The 15,573-nt window shown below is 41.8% G+C and overlaps 1 protein-coding gene across 1 annotated transcript; it reads right to left on the reverse strand.

The window, feature by feature from the left end:
* Positions 1-588: 588 nt before the first annotated feature.
* On the reverse strand, positions 589-8,825 carry sstr2a (somatostatin receptor 2a). Its single transcript, XM_040135682.1, has 4 exons — positions 8,566-8,825; positions 5,247-5,973; positions 4,318-4,643; positions 589-2,973 (listed from the first exon to the last, which is right to left on the reverse strand). The coding sequence occupies exons 2-4, from the start codon at positions 5,632-5,634 to the stop codon at positions 2,542-2,544; spliced, it is 1,146 nt and encodes a 381-aa protein (XP_039991616.1). The 5' UTR covers positions 5,635-5,973; positions 8,566-8,825; the 3' UTR covers positions 589-2,541.
* Between the last annotated feature and the right edge of the window lie 6,748 nt (positions 8,826-15,573).

Raw genomic sequence — 15,573 nt, forward strand, 5'->3', positions numbered from 1 at the left:
TCTATTGCTCTACTGCTGCTGCTTGCTACTCATAATCATCCGTGTGAAATGCAACATGCATGCAGTCAAGTCATGTTAAATAAAGCTGTTTGTGTTTTACTTTTTTTTTGTAACGCTGACAGTGAAATGGTATAAGATGTGTTGGTTATAGCCTTGAATGGTATCCATAGAAACAAGTATCACTAGGTCTGCCAGCAATGTTGGTGACTGTGAACACAGACGTATGTAGCTTATGATCTGAGTAAGAAAAGATTAATTAACTTAAATGTACAGTCTGGTCCCAGTCTGTCTTTTTCCAGAAAAAATCAAATTATTCGGTTTCTAATAATATGTGACAAAGCCTTGGCTTTTTATTATATTTCCTGCATCATTAAGCAATCGTAGGCCCAGTCTTGTACATGAGCCCCATGTCAAATTTAAGTTAGTTTTTATCATTTATTTCATATTATTCTATCGTGGAGCATAATCCCCTTAAAAAAAATGTTTGTTTAATAGTTATATCAAAACTGAAAACTAAAAAAAAAAAAAAATGGGTTAGTATTATTATATAGTAGTAAGTAGTTAAGTACTTTACAACAACAAGCAGAGGGTGGTAGGTGCAGTGTCAATAAAGGGACCTAACAGCAAAGTCTTTGCCCTAACCTAGCCATGGACCTTGTACTTCACGTCCCAAAAGTACAGGACTCTGTCAAGTTGATCTAGACATTGATTATGGCTTTTGTGTATTTGAAAGCTGAAATCGATCAAACACACTGATGCATCAATAGTAAAAAGATCAGTTAGATGTCAAAATAGCAAAGAAATGCATTTCGATGTGTAGATACATACAAGTTAAGTTTAGAACTTCAGAAATGTAACCAGCTGTTCTTAGTCATTGTTGCCCTAGAACTGACAACGTCCATTACAGCCATTGGAAGGCTTGTAACAACATCTGAAAGTCTTGTATTTGGAATAAAATACTAAAAAACGACTATATAGGTGTTTCTATGTATCTCTCTATTTCTCACCCATCCACCCACACATCTTGATATCTTCTTTGCACCTGCATTCATGCAGCCCATTTCTTGTTCTCAATAGATACAATATATACACAAGCTTTACTTTTCTTTCTTTCTACATCTCCTTATTCCCCTTTCTCCCTCCCTCTTTGACAAAGTAACATATTTCCCTGCTTTCTGTAAAATGTAGGCATTTTTGCAAGAAACATACTGGCTGAAACAAATGTGAAGCTGAGGGAGTTGACCACATTTTAACATGAAATCAGGAGGAAATCTTACATTGTTAAAACACAGCACTTTACAAGTATAATGGGCTCTTTATAACTGCATCACTGGCACAAGGGGCAACTATTGTAAAGACCAGGATACAATTATAAAGTACGCATGATGGGTTTCACAAACATAGTTTCAAAGCTGTCCTTGATGCATATCACAACGAAAGAGAATTTTACAGCAGAGATTGCCTTTGAAATTAGTTTTGGTTAGGACATGAGGTTGTCTATGTGCAGAACTTTCCCTCAGAGGCTGACATAAAACCATTTACTTATATACAAGGTCATGCTTTTTTGAACTGAGCAAGGTCAGAGTGGCTCCTGAGATGTTTTCCCATCCGTCCACTGACTCAATAATCCAAGATGTTAAAATCAGGCCTTTAGGGATCAATGCAGCATCTTCTGCGGAGATGCCAGCTAGAGAGGATAAAGAGCATCCTTTGTTTGTGGGTAAATAAGATATGTTTGGAGGGGTTTGCCATTTTGTTGCCCTGTTTATCATGTAAGACCAAACTTATCAGCTGATATGAATAAAACATGACCATGAAACTATTCATCCTTGGGTTGTGGTTGCTGATATTTATCTTTCAAAGTCTCTAAAGAATTACAATGCAGGCTTCCACTGAAATGTCTGGCCAACTTCTTCAGCAGTATTTCCACATTCAGACAATAAATGTCGAACATTCTTAGCTCAGGAAAACTCTTACAGCCACCAGGAAGTCATAGATGGAGCTCAATCCCATCAGACCTCTCTCTATCATGGGTTAACTAGACCCAGTATTTCTTCAGTGGCTCCATAGAAGTTCACTCACCGATCCTACATCTTGTTTTGAGTTTGGTTCGGTCTGCATGTTTTCTGACAACTTGATAATAGCCTCAAGCTGGAGAGCTTGAATAGCAGTCTGATTTATGTTTGATTTCAACTTCACTTGTCCTTATAGTGTTGAAAATCATTTCAGTCAGATATATTGTTGCTTCAACTCAGGGCCAACCAACTCAAGTTACCTCATTAACACATATATAAAGAGTTTTAAACAGGAGTCAGTATACTTTCCTTCACCTTTGAAATTGTTTATTTTTCACTTAGACTTTGTTCATGTGCCAGTGTCCATGAGCTACAGGTATTACATCATACCCCTCCTCCTGCATCTTTGAACAGGGGTCACTGGCAGTGCACTGGCAGTGCACTGGCAGACCATTAGTCTGGAAGCCCCAAGCAGCACTGCTCAGTCTCTCTGGCCTCCCTGGAAGTGACTGCCACTCCTTTACCTTCAGATGCTGGTCTGCAGCTCGCTATTTAGCAGGGCAGCATTGTGAGTTTCTAAGTTGGCGTTGATGATTACAGCATCATTAACCATCCTGCTCCTGTCTGCCCTGCTATCACTGCGCTCTATCTCATCCAGGCCTGCCACCTTTTTCAGGCACAGAACGTTCTGAAAGCTCTTCTTGAAGTTGTCTGACAGGAAGGCGTACAGGATGGGGTTGGCACAACTGTTGGCATAGCCAAGGACCACCACAAAGTCAAAGGTGCTCTTCACAGCAGAGGTGGGCTTGATGGAACTGGTGACAGAGGTGACGTTGAAAACGTAGAAAGGCAGCCAGCAGAGGACGAACACCGCCACCACGATGGACACCATCCGTGTCACCTTACGCTCTGAACGCTTGCGTTTGGTGGAACCCACTCTCATGCCAGACGACTTCACCTAGCAAAAGGAAGGACTGTCAGTGGCTTAAAATCTCAAGAATACAAGCACAATGTTGACGCTGCTATTACATATACGCATATTTGTTTTTTGGAAGGGTTTTTTTGGTGAATGTTGGATGAGAAGATCAATACCACTCTAATATCTGTCTGTTAAATATGAACTAGCAACCAGGAGAGATTTACCTTATCTTAGCCTAAAGATTGGAGGCAGCTAAGCTAGCTCTGTTCAAAGGTAAAAAAAAAAAAAAAAAGAAAGAAATCTGAAAATAAAGCAAAACATTAAGTTTGGTTTTATGTGGTAGACTATTTCTTGGCTGGGCACAGTGACTTTAACAAACAAGATATAATGTGTTAAATGGAGAGATGTAGAGATGCTGATCTTTATGCTAACCTGAGCTAAAGACTGCTGGCTGTATCTTAATTTCTAACGGGGGCGGTATTCTCATCTAGCTCTTTGCAAAAAAGAAAATTAATGGATTTCCCAAAATGTCGAACTATTCCTTTAAGAACCTAGTAAACTGATTATAAAAATCATCTAAATTTGAATGTTCAAATTGTAACCAACCAGTAAGTGTTGCCATATTACTGATTAATTGGTAGTCGCATTCATATTGCCTCTGGCAAATAGTGCTAGTAGCCAACTGAACACACAGCTGCTGGGCAGTACTGCAGTAATGGGGGCCAAATAAAACTTGCACTTTCTTTAATTTTACATAGTTTTTATTGACTTTATGTCAACAACTCTCTGTCTGAGTAAATCATCTTTTTTTACTTTTTAAATTCATCTGAAATAGACTTTCATCCAAATGAAGTCGCTCTTAGAGTAGAATTCCTGCCATTTTCAACATGACTTCTATTCAAATTCAAAGAATGACTGGATAGGCTGGATAGTCTTCCAGGGCTACCTAGCTAGCTCCTGTTCAACCACTCAAGAACCCTGGTGTCCTATTATTCTATAGAACAATAATAATAATGTTATTATTAATCTATAGAGTAATCTGTTACGTATATTATATTAGCTTAAGCAAAAATATCTTGAACATAAAATCATTCATTGGTTTCAGCTTCTTTTGAGACAGTTAAAACACTTTTTCCTTTCAGAGTTGACTAGACTTTATTACACACTACTTTAACAGTGACATTTTGAATTGAGTCGTTTATCTGAATTCACAAATAAATATGGCTTAAGTGGCCAAAATGCTTGGTTTACTCGTGAACATTCTAGTGCCATAGCCAGTTATAAAAATAGCTTTTTATTGAATTTAGAGGACAGTACAGATGTAAAAACAAAACAGAAACATAGTTGCATTGTAATGTCACACATGCAGTGGTTGGATCTCACCTTCACTATAATAAGCAGGTAGCACAGACATATGACTGCCAGGGGCAAGAAGAATCCAATGAAAAAAGTGTAGAATATGAAGGCTGTGTAATAGACATCTTGGGGCTCCGGCCACACAATGCCACAAACTGGCACCTTGTTCAAGCCACTGAAGATCATAGTTGGTAGGATGACCAATAGCGACACAACCCAGACTGTCAGGTTAATTATCTTGGCTACACGGGGCTTCCGCCATTTTGTGGACCTAATAGGGTGCACCACAGCCAGGTATCGATCGATGCTCATCACCATCAGACAGAAGATGCTGGTGAACTGATTGAGAGAGTCTGGGAGAAGGTGGAGGAGGAGAGGAAGCAGAGGAGTGGAGAGAGGAACAAGGTGAGCTGTATCACATATCAGTAATCACTAAGGCTACAAAATACAGAAAGAGTTGAGAGGTGATTAAAGTGGGGCGGTTTGTTTGATTTCTTGTCAAGTTAGATGAAAAGCACGTTAGCTTAAATTAGCATATAGACTGAAAGTACAGGGAAACAGTTAACCAAGCTCTGTCGAAATGAAAAAAATCTACCTACCAGCACCTCTAAAGCTAATTAATTATCATGTTATACCGTATCTAGTAACCTGCGGTAAAACCACAACTTGACATTTTGGTTTTTGTACAAATAAGTATGAGAAACTCCAAAAATGTCCAACTATTCCTTTAAGGCAACTAAGTGCCCAGGATTTTGAACAAACTCTCTTCAAGTTGTAGCTTAAGTCTTACATTTAAAAAGTAAAGATATTTTTTCTAGGTTTTCTTTACATTGCAACCATAGCAGACAATCATTTCAGGATAGTTTCCCTCTTAAGGAACCTGAAAGTGCTTATTTGCCCAGTAAAACTGCTGCTGCTTTCTGAAGTGCACCATTAGCCTTCTGCTGTACACCCACCTACAGTCATGATCACCCTGCACAGAGCCTCTCCAAAGGGCCATTGCACCAGTGCCAGCTGCAGGGCGATGAATGGCAGGCTCATCATGCACAGAACATCTGCCACTGCCAGGTTCAGGATGTAGATGTTAGTCACCGTCTTCATTTTGGCATACCGCAGGATGACATAGATGACCAGGGTGTTACCACAGAGCCCCACGGCGCATACCACGAAGTAGATGAAGGTGATGACCACAGAGCTGGTCTTGTCCTGGTGTGGCTCTCTTGTTTCGGAGATGTTCAGGTCCAGGTCGGACTCATTCCCTTGGATGTAGCTGTCGTACAGGAGGGGCTCAGGGATGGAGGTGTTGGGGGGAGTTGAGAGGAAGGGCCATTGATCCAAGGCCATGGTGGCTGAAAGGGCTTAAGTGAATCGAAGGGTTCTAAGCATCTACAAATGGCAGGGAGTTAGGGTTGAGGGTGTGATCATAGAGGAGTTCAGAGAATTTAGATACTAATGGATTTTGCGTTAGACTTACATTGATTTTAATGCACAGGGTTGTGGTAATAAGGGTAAAGTGACTTCAAGTGTTAAGTTCTAAGATAAGCTTGGCGCACTGGGAATTTGAGACCTTGGGATCTAGGGGCTTGGGGCTCTGGGTATTGGGTTGACTGAGGATTTTCATGCACGAGTAACTACAACAATCACATCCCAGCTGTAGAGAGATTGTGAAAGAGCAAGATAGATCTATGGAAAGAGAGACAACAGAGTGAAAGAACAGTAAGTTCGGCTGAGAAACCTATAACATATCCTTAGACAATAAGAGTCCTTCAAGATCCATGGTTGCAGTTGCAAGGTTACTTTACATCACTGCTTTCACACCGTTATTCAGAGTAAAATATAAAATACTCTGAATAAAGGTGTGAATGCTACAAGGTTTGAATGCTACAAATATTTCCTATACATATTTAGTTCTTCCTCTCCTTGATTATCCTCAACACCGCTTTTTACCCTAGCAAGTACTTGACGGACAGACAGAGACATGGAAGAGATAGCTAAATCCGCTCAAGTCTAGTTTTTACATGATGTGCAGTTTTCTAAAAAATGACTTTTGGCAACGTTCTCATTCATTTGACAAACACAGCAGTCATCCACGAGACACATACTCAAAATACTCAAGATTTTTGGCTTGTTCCTGGGCCAGCAGCCACCAGGACACCTTACATTACTCAACAGCATCCCAAACACCCACAACTTTTATGTCATGACACTGATTTGTCTTGATTTTGAACTAGGGACGATATCTAGTGTAAAATTTCAAAAAAACATGCAGGTGTGGGTGACAAGAAAACTCCTCATGATGTCTACTTTAGAGCCTTAGAGCCATATTTGTATCTGTACTTGCATTCAATGTCAAAATGGGGTGGATCTCATCAGGTTTTCTGCTCTTTTCTTACACACACACACACACACGCACAACCCCTATTCTTCACTGAGCCCAAGTAGCCCCTGGTCAGGTGTGCGCATATGTGTGTATGTATGCATACATGCAAAAAGGTACGCCTGAGCGAGAGAACAACGAGGGCTCCGCACAGCCGAAGACAAATGTTTATTCAATTGATTTTGGGGACAAACAGGTCTGACATTGTGGCAGGATCATTCACTCCTCCCCTGCAGTGACAGCAGCTGGCTCAACAGGGACACCAGTCCAGTTCTTGCTTTCATAATTTGCCGGAATTTCATGTGATTGGCACATGTGGGCCCCCTTTGGACAGTCCACTTTGTGCTAATGAGGGATGTGGTGATGGAAGGTTGGGTACAAGTAGTTGTTCTCACAGAAGATGAGGCGCATTATACATTTATCCATATGTGCGTGCATGCAAAGGTTAGCCTGAAGGGGGGCTTTGGGGATTGTTGTATTCTTTTATTAACCTATAGAGTGTTTTTCACTCATTAAATATGAATAAATAATCATATATTTTATAAAGTGTTAAATAGTAACCACAAATGCCCATTACTACTCCTCTAGTGGCCATTTGCCTCTGAAACAGTGAAGGTTCCTCTATTTTCCTCTAGTTTTATTTGACTCAGACAGCTGCAAGGGAGGCAATTAGCAATATCTGCTGTGGAACTTGTTTCAGCCTTATGTGATGAGCTGCTAACAAAGCTAAAACTGATCAGTCTGAGATTCGGGGGGAAGTTTTAGTGGCCTTTTTTTGCTCTAAAAGCTGTTTTAGTGCTTTTGTCACCCTTGTAAGAGTAATATTAGGGTCGAATCAAGGCATTGATTTGAGAAATTTTCGGAGGCACCAGTAAAGTCAAATTTAAAAGTTATGATCCTTGATACGGTGCTAGTTGATTCGACCACAACTGCGTTTGCTAGTGGTAACAGTGGGTGCAAAATTCTGAAATCCACAAAAACAATGTCTATGGGCCTTTTATAAAGAGGTATCTGAGGAGCCATATAATAGTTTAATGTGCTTGTGAGTGTGTGTGAGAGAGTGAGTGAGCTATAGGGGAAAGACTGCACAAAAAAAATACATCCGCTGTCCACTGAAGAAAGAATTTAGTGTTATTGGCTAGCAGGAGGCATAAGCTAATTACTGTATGTGTGTAAAGATTATTTGGTAACATCTTGCACTTTAATTATAATGCAGGTTTATTGTATTATTAAGTGTAAAGGAGCATTGGGTGCTCCATTGAAAACGTTGCCAATGGAAATTCTGATAGGCTACTTGAGATTCAGGGGAAAGCATAAATTGCAGGATGTGTGTCAGGAGCTGTACTTCACCTCAGCACTGGCTGTGTGAGCAGAAAGCAGCAGTGGCCTGGCTTGGTGGCAGCCTCACACTAACCCGCAGGCTGCGTGTGATAAATGTCCAGCTCAACAGGAGCTTTTCTTTCATTCACAGTAAAGTGCTGTAGGCTTTAAACCTTTGACCTCTTAATTGAAAAACAATCCCCTTACCCCCCCTGACATGCTTCCTAAGCTATTCCTCCCGTGAGCTGACATAATTGCGCGTCTCTCCATTGGAACTGCGCCTGCTTCAGTTATTTTTGATGTGCTGAGATGAAGGAGTGCACACCTACACTCCTCTTATTACCAAAAGGCAGAAACAGACCCTGGAATGTGCATAAAGCACGTGTTGTGGGTTTGAGTTGGGGATTTCATCCGTCTTTTGTATAGCTGCAACTTTTTCAGACAGAATCAGACAAAACATACAAGCTATGTAAGGATTGTATCCTCACAGATGAATGAATAGATGAAGACAATTTTAAAAAAAGCGCCATAAAAATCAGCACAAAATTCCCTTTCTTTTTTTCAGCAGCATCACTTACTTTTTAAAGCGATAACTTCATCCTCATATCAAGTCCACAGTAGCGAGATGTCCCTCAGCAGAGAATATGGAGTCCAGCCGCTCCGAAGCGGCGCTGACCTGCTGGTGGAAAGCTGCATCCCGCCTGCGCCTCCATCCACCTGCTCGTGTTACGCACGGCGCTGGCGTTCAGCCGCCCACTCGCCGCCTTCATCGCTCAGGTCATCTTACCTCCAAGAAATATTCCGAGTTGGCTGAACCGAAACTTTGGGCAGATCGCGTCTGAATGGAAGACACACTGTTGTGGGGGGGTGGGGAGGGAAAAAAAAAAAAAAAAAGCCGGCGTGCGCTCACAGTGCGCTGCGTCCAGCTGGAAAACTCGTGGCACAGAATCCCCCTCGAGGAGACAGTCAGAGTGGCAGGACGCAGGACTGCGCCGCAGAGAGAGAGAGAGAGAGAGAGAGAGAGAGAGAGATTAGCAGAGACGTTGAGCGCGTCACCCTGTGCGCGTCGGTGTCCGGCAGCTTGCTGATTTTTGAGTCATGCGTGTGAGTTGCCTTCTGTCATTACAGACTACAGCTCTGCTGCCTTCTGCACCACAGTAGCTTGAAGGAATCAACATAAATCAAAGTGAGAGCACATACCTGAACTTTCACTGCAGCTATTACAAAATGTTGGGGTTTTTTTTTCTTCTCATGGTCCCCCACCTGCATCAGAAAACATTTCTTTTTGTTGATTCTTGCAGAGTAGATGCAGAGAAAAAAAAGAAAAAAAAAAATCAACCCCAAGCTGACAAATAGAATGATGCTGTCTCTCGCCAAATCCCTCAGCTTCCACTGTAGTTATTTGGCCTTACAGGTACAGATTATCTGTGCACATTGTCCACCGTCGGTGATGACAGCCATGTCTGATGGATAAAGCCAATCCAACTGTCCCCTTTCTGTCTTTATAAAGGAGGAGTTTTCAAACAAATGCAGACGGCGGGTATCTTCCATGACCTCTCTCAGTGGAGAGCACCGTGAGAAAATGTCCTTCCACTTCTCTCAACATAGCAACACAAGAGTGCTGCTGTCATTAATACCAGCTGTTGTCCTATAAAAGATTGATACTTCTATTTATGTGCAAAATGGTAGGAAGAACTGAAGCTGCGCAGAAGAGGAAGCATCATGGGGGAATTTGAGAGGGAGCTTTGTGAAGGGTTCATGTCTTCAGCTCTCCGGAGCAGAAATCCCCATCCCTGTCAGTCAGTGTCCAGTCAGGAGGGTTGATGGCTCAGGTTTGCGTTTGCTGTGGTTTGGGGTCAGCGAGTTCTCCGAGTGAGTTCACCGGTAAATGTGTGACACTGAGAGCCACATCCGAGCAGCAAGCTTTCCAGCCCATTGTTAAGGCGAAAGTGTTTAAAGAAACTAGCACTGTAGCCTTTCAACATCATTAAAGGAATAGTTTGACATTTTAGGAAATACTGTAGTCTTGTTTGCTTTCTTGCTGAGAGTTAGATGAGAAGATCTACTGCATATATATATATATATATATGCTCACTAAATACTATATGAAGGTAACTATGCAGCCAAGTGTAGCCTACACACTAAAAATTGCTGGGTTAAAAATTCTCCCAGTTTGGATCAATATAACACTGATGCAATACTGGGTTAAGTTCACCCACTATCAATGGGTTGTTTTGACACAGTGTCAGTTGTTTTTCGCTGGACCAGCCCTATAAACGTGACTGTCCGTGACTGAGTCACGTTGCTCTTTCAAAATGAATTTGCACAAACAGTTTCTATTATGTCATCGGGGGCTCGTTTATAGGCAGCGTTGCCAACCTAGTGCCCTTTGTCGCTAGAGTTACCGACGTCTCATACCCTCTTTAGCAACTTTACTTCACAACGTTTTGACAAACCTCAGCTGCTTTCCATATAGAGGTGAGTTGGCCATATTGCCCCGCGAGTGCAAGGTCTGGCTCTCCATCCGCACGCACAGCTCTCAACGCGTCTCATTCATTTGACCGCACGGCAGCTTCACAGGCATGAATGAGCTTCTAACGTTCTGTCTGAGGGATCATTTTACAAGTAACATAACGCTGAAATCACAGCACAGCCATTGTCTTTAGTTTATGTGTGTGTTGATTTTGTCAGACGATGTCGTGGTTATAAAATCTGGGTTTCAGCAGAGCAGAGCAGCAGCTTGGAAATGGCTTGGAAGTGACTGCTGGTTTACATGTGGTCTTAACGGGGTGTATGTCCTCATTTCATGCTTGTTCCGTTGTCTGACAACATAAACAGAAAAACATGTAAATGAGAACAGCTTCATAACGCTGTATTAAAATACTGTATATGTGAGCCCAGAGAGTAGGAGAGAAGCAAACAGATAAAGGGCGAACCAGCCATATACTAGGTTTTGACCGAGTCTTGTTTATATTAGTGTCGGGTTATTAACCCAAACTAAAATATGGTTATTTTGGCCCAGCATTAGACACCACAAGCTCCGCTTCTGACTGCACTCAGAGCTCACCAGAAACCGCTGTCCTTTCAGTCGCTTCCCTCCAGGCTCTCCATTTTGTCCTCCCATCTCGGTACGTTTATGAAGCACACTCAGAAAGCCTCAGGACAGGTGCACATTTTTTGCTCAAAGTGAAACATTTTCAACTCGCACAGACCAATCGTTACATCCGTTTTGCACCACCTCTGGGGATTTCGCATTTCATCCTTCCATTGACTTTGTATGCATTGTGCTGCCTCGGACATCCACCTTGGGTTCTGTGTAACCACACAGTGAAGGCCGTGTTAGGTTGTCAGGTTGCGACCAGCGGAGACTTTGGGAAGTTACTGCAAAGAAATAGTCCTGCACATAACCTCTCATAACACTGAAAATTCTTATTTCAAATTAAACTAATCTATAACATGTTAATTCTTTGAGCTTTAGAGGTGCTGGCAGGTGGATTTTCTACCTTTGAGAAGAGGCAGGCTAGCTGTTTCTTTATGCTAAGCTAAGCTGACCTGCTGCTGGCTGTGGCCTCACAGTGAATGGACAGATGCAAGAGTGGTATCAATCTTCTCATCTAACTCTGAGCAATAAAGCTTGTAAGCGTATTTCCCAAAATGTCGAAGTCATTTTCGGGCTATGATCAAGAAGGTCAATGGGAAACATGGTCTGGATCTTAAGAAACAACAGCGATGAAAGTAACTCAATCATTCTGTCCTTGGTCTTATATGTAAAATGAGTTTATTAATGCCATAAAAAATCATTTTGCGATGGTTAAAAATGCTTCATATCACATCAAAAGGGAATAAAAAACAGCCAAAGCTGGAACTTTATTTAATCAAGTGCTGCTTGTTGGGCCACAATCTCATCTGGATACAATGATGTTTAAAACACAGTACATTGTGTTTTTAAGCTGCTTATACAAGGTATAATGAAACTCAAAATTCTCTGCGCTCCTCTGTTCATACAAACACACACACAGCCCTGAACGCCATTGCTCACAAACTCTCTGTTCGGCCTTCAACTCTGACACTCGTCCAAGTCAACATGAAGCCCAGTTTGATGGGTAAAGGTCCGTTCATGATAAGGCCCAGAGATCAAAAACTGAGATCGGACAGCTTCTCACACTCCTGTGTTAGTCCTTGTTTATGCAGACAAAGCAACATGTCAGCAGCACACAGCAACAAAAAACACTCCTGTTTTAACCAATGCAGCTGTCTACACCATTGTCGTCTCCGTACGGCTACAATGAAGTCTAGAGGCATTATCTCTCAGTTAGGTGCTTACATCCACGATTGTGTACTTTGAACTCTGTCAAATGAGTCTGAACAGATCCCGGACAGACACTGATGGAGGACTGCAGCTGCAGATGTTGCGCCGCTGACAGATTTTTTTGTGTGAAGTGAAGTGAAGCAGCTAGAGAAAAGTGTCAAGCCAAATACAACTCTTTTTCCTTCTGCAGCCCAATGGCCCTTGCCTGTTACCCTTTAATGAGCTATTCTTTTGCCTTCTTCTGAGCTAGCTTCACATACATTTCACGGCCCCTGGCACACTAAGCACACAAACACATCTCCAGAGTGTGGCTGAGTCAATGCTGCTGCAAAACGCAGAGCATTGACGTCATGTCGATGGTAGACCGCACTAGCTTCCCCACCTGGAAAGGCTTTTTTTTTTTTAAAGACACTGTAACACATGTAAAAACTGGATGTCTGAGAGTTTTCCTTAACTAAACTCTGACAAAAACCAATCAGCACCCACAATTACAGACCTCACTTGGTCCCCTGTCCATACATGTTAAGTGTTATGTCAGAAACCGAGGTGTGATGTGTAATTCGAGCCTCAATTTTGAATTTCATATCAGTAAGGGCATCCAATCTTGTCTCTACCATCTCAGGAATGTTGCTAGAATCTGTTCAATTTAGCATTTGGTAGACCATTTGGAGTCCAGTTATACTTGCTCTCATGTCCTTACTATTTGACAACTGTGAATGTCTTTTAACTGGCATAAATCCGGAAGACAATGCACAGACTCTAAACTGTATGCGACAGCCAGGCTCTTAACCAAACCTAGGGAAAAAGAACATGTTACTCCTCTTTAAAGGTCCTTAGAATTGGTTTTACGATCCTAATCATCACGTTTCAGCACAGTTTGGCCCCAGATTATATCTTTCCCCACATCCCCTCTCTCCTTATCAACCTGTGCACTGTCTGAGCTCCTATATTATATTATAATATTAAGTGTGACAGATGGTGCTCATGTAGCTCATATAGTTTGTAAGGGAGTGTACGCACACAGAAGAGCCTTGTACACAAATTTTAAAAGCTTATTGCAGAACGCCAGCATTATGTGCTTCTTGTTGTCGTGCATTACTCCTGCACTTATTGTGTGTGTTTGTGCACGCACTCGCCCGATGAAGACGCACAGGCGTCACAGTGGAGATGGAAATTTCAGTCTGAATGTCATGACTAGGTCATACTGTCTGCTCTTTTGAGTATTTGCAGTGTCAAGTGCAGATTCAGCTACTGTTCCAGTCCCACTTTTTTGGAAAAAAGGTTTACGCTGAAAACAGTGTAACAGCAAAGCTGTTAAGTGACATTCAGTCACAACAAATACTGGTGGTAAAATACCTAACTAGTTTGTGTGTGTGTATTTTTGGACTCCTTCTTTTTTGTAGGCCCTATCTTTTTTTGTGATATAAAAAAATAGCCTTTCTTTTGGAGGGTAGGTCTAAAATGAAGCCTGAAAATGATGGTTTTCAGCGAGTGACGGAAACTGACTCCGCTGTCTTGTTTTCAGTGGGGATTTCATTCCACCCAGAATAGAGAGGGGCCTTGATCAATATCAGCGACTACAGGAACCTCAGAATGGTCAACCACCTTGAGGCAGAGAAGTGTGAACCAACACAATGTAGGATTTGACTATGGTCGGTTTATGGTAGGCATCGCCATTGTTAAGACTGGCTCTCTGTTGGTCAACAGTGCAAATTCAAGTCAAAATTCCACAAGTTGAACTCGACATAAAAGATGTGCGGGCATTTATTTCGTCCCCGCTGGCAAATTCACTGATTGCAGAGAAATTTTGTTGTTTTAAACGCAGGTATTACCACACCTTCGGTCTTTAATAGAAATATTAAAGCTGATGTGGCATGTTCCCTAATCCTGGATCTAGGTCTAGAATGAAGTGGATCTACCAAGCAGAGATGTGATAAGTGTGTTTATTACAGTGTACCTGTGGCTGAATGAGAAGAACAACCTACGGTAATCTTATATGTTCTGCTGAAGCTTGTTTTGCATAGGGTTTTTAGGGTGATTCGAGGTGTGTGAAGATCTATTGTCAGCATGTGATTTCAATTTTATTGCGTTTTGAGACATCCGGGAGGAGACATCACAGGAAAGGAGTGAAATGCTTGGCATTAAAAGGATCAAGGCAAACACACTACTGAGTGGTATCTGCATAAAAATGGCAGCATGTGGTGAGAGAACATTAAGATACGGATGATGAGCCAGAATTATTCATAACAAAAGCCCTATTCTGTATAGAGATCAGTAAAACATAAAGTGATGCAGTACAGAGCAGATCAGTCAATAAAGTCGGCGCAGCGTAGGATTCAAATTCACGTTGCTACATGTACACAGCCAGCAGGGCTGCTGCCCGAATTAAACTTTAAACAGTCCCAGTCTCCGCACTCCACAAGCACGTTGTGAACTTACATAAGAAATCTTCACTCACCCAGACAACATAGGATGATATCACGGCCGCTGAAATATGTCTCGGGCACAAACCTCTGAGGCTGTGCAGAAACACGTCTCAGACCGTGAATCATCCTGTCATGACAAACGTATTACATGCTACCGTGTTATTGCCGTGATCGGACCGTGAGCTGTCGGCCGACGCGTTGTTTCGGGGGCCCGCGTCGTCACATGCTCGGTGCATTGATGCAAAGCAACACTTAGCCGAATAATAAGCATGTGTCACTGAACTCATGGAGCACATTTACGATCCAAAATTGGAATCCATGGAAGGTTCTCAAAAACCACAACCAAAATCCGCTTTGCTCACAGTGAATAGAAGATTGACAGAAGGATTGCTGGCGCTTTTGACGCCTGTTAAGCTGCATTTTAACGCTGACAATCTGTGTGAGAATTATGGTCATATTCTGCCTTTGGATGATCTTGTAGTCACTTTTTATTTTGTTTCTATTTCAATTCCTTCTCAGCAGAGCAGTGCATCACTGTGGCATTATAGACTAAGGGCACAGGGGCAAGATAAACAATTTCCTTGTTGTGGCTGTAGGATATACTCATCAACATGAATTGATACAAACAACAAAACAAATTGCCGCCTTTTCCTCACACAGATGTGAAAATGTTCAAATTGATTAATTATCTTCACAAAAAAATATAATTTTGTCCTAATTGACTCCAATTATGTTCACCTTCATCATTTCATGTTTTTAATGACTGAGATTTTACGCACTGCAGCATTGTAATCCTATACACCTTGATTTCAGACGGTATTACTTTGATTGGCCTATTCACCTTGAATTCT

The sequence above is a fragment of the Xiphias gladius genome, chromosome 9 (genome assembly GCF_016859285.1).
Source record: "Xiphias gladius isolate SHS-SW01 ecotype Sanya breed wild chromosome 9, ASM1685928v1, whole genome shotgun sequence".
Taxonomy (NCBI): Eukaryota; Metazoa; Chordata; class Actinopteri; order Istiophoriformes; family Xiphiidae; genus Xiphias; species Xiphias gladius.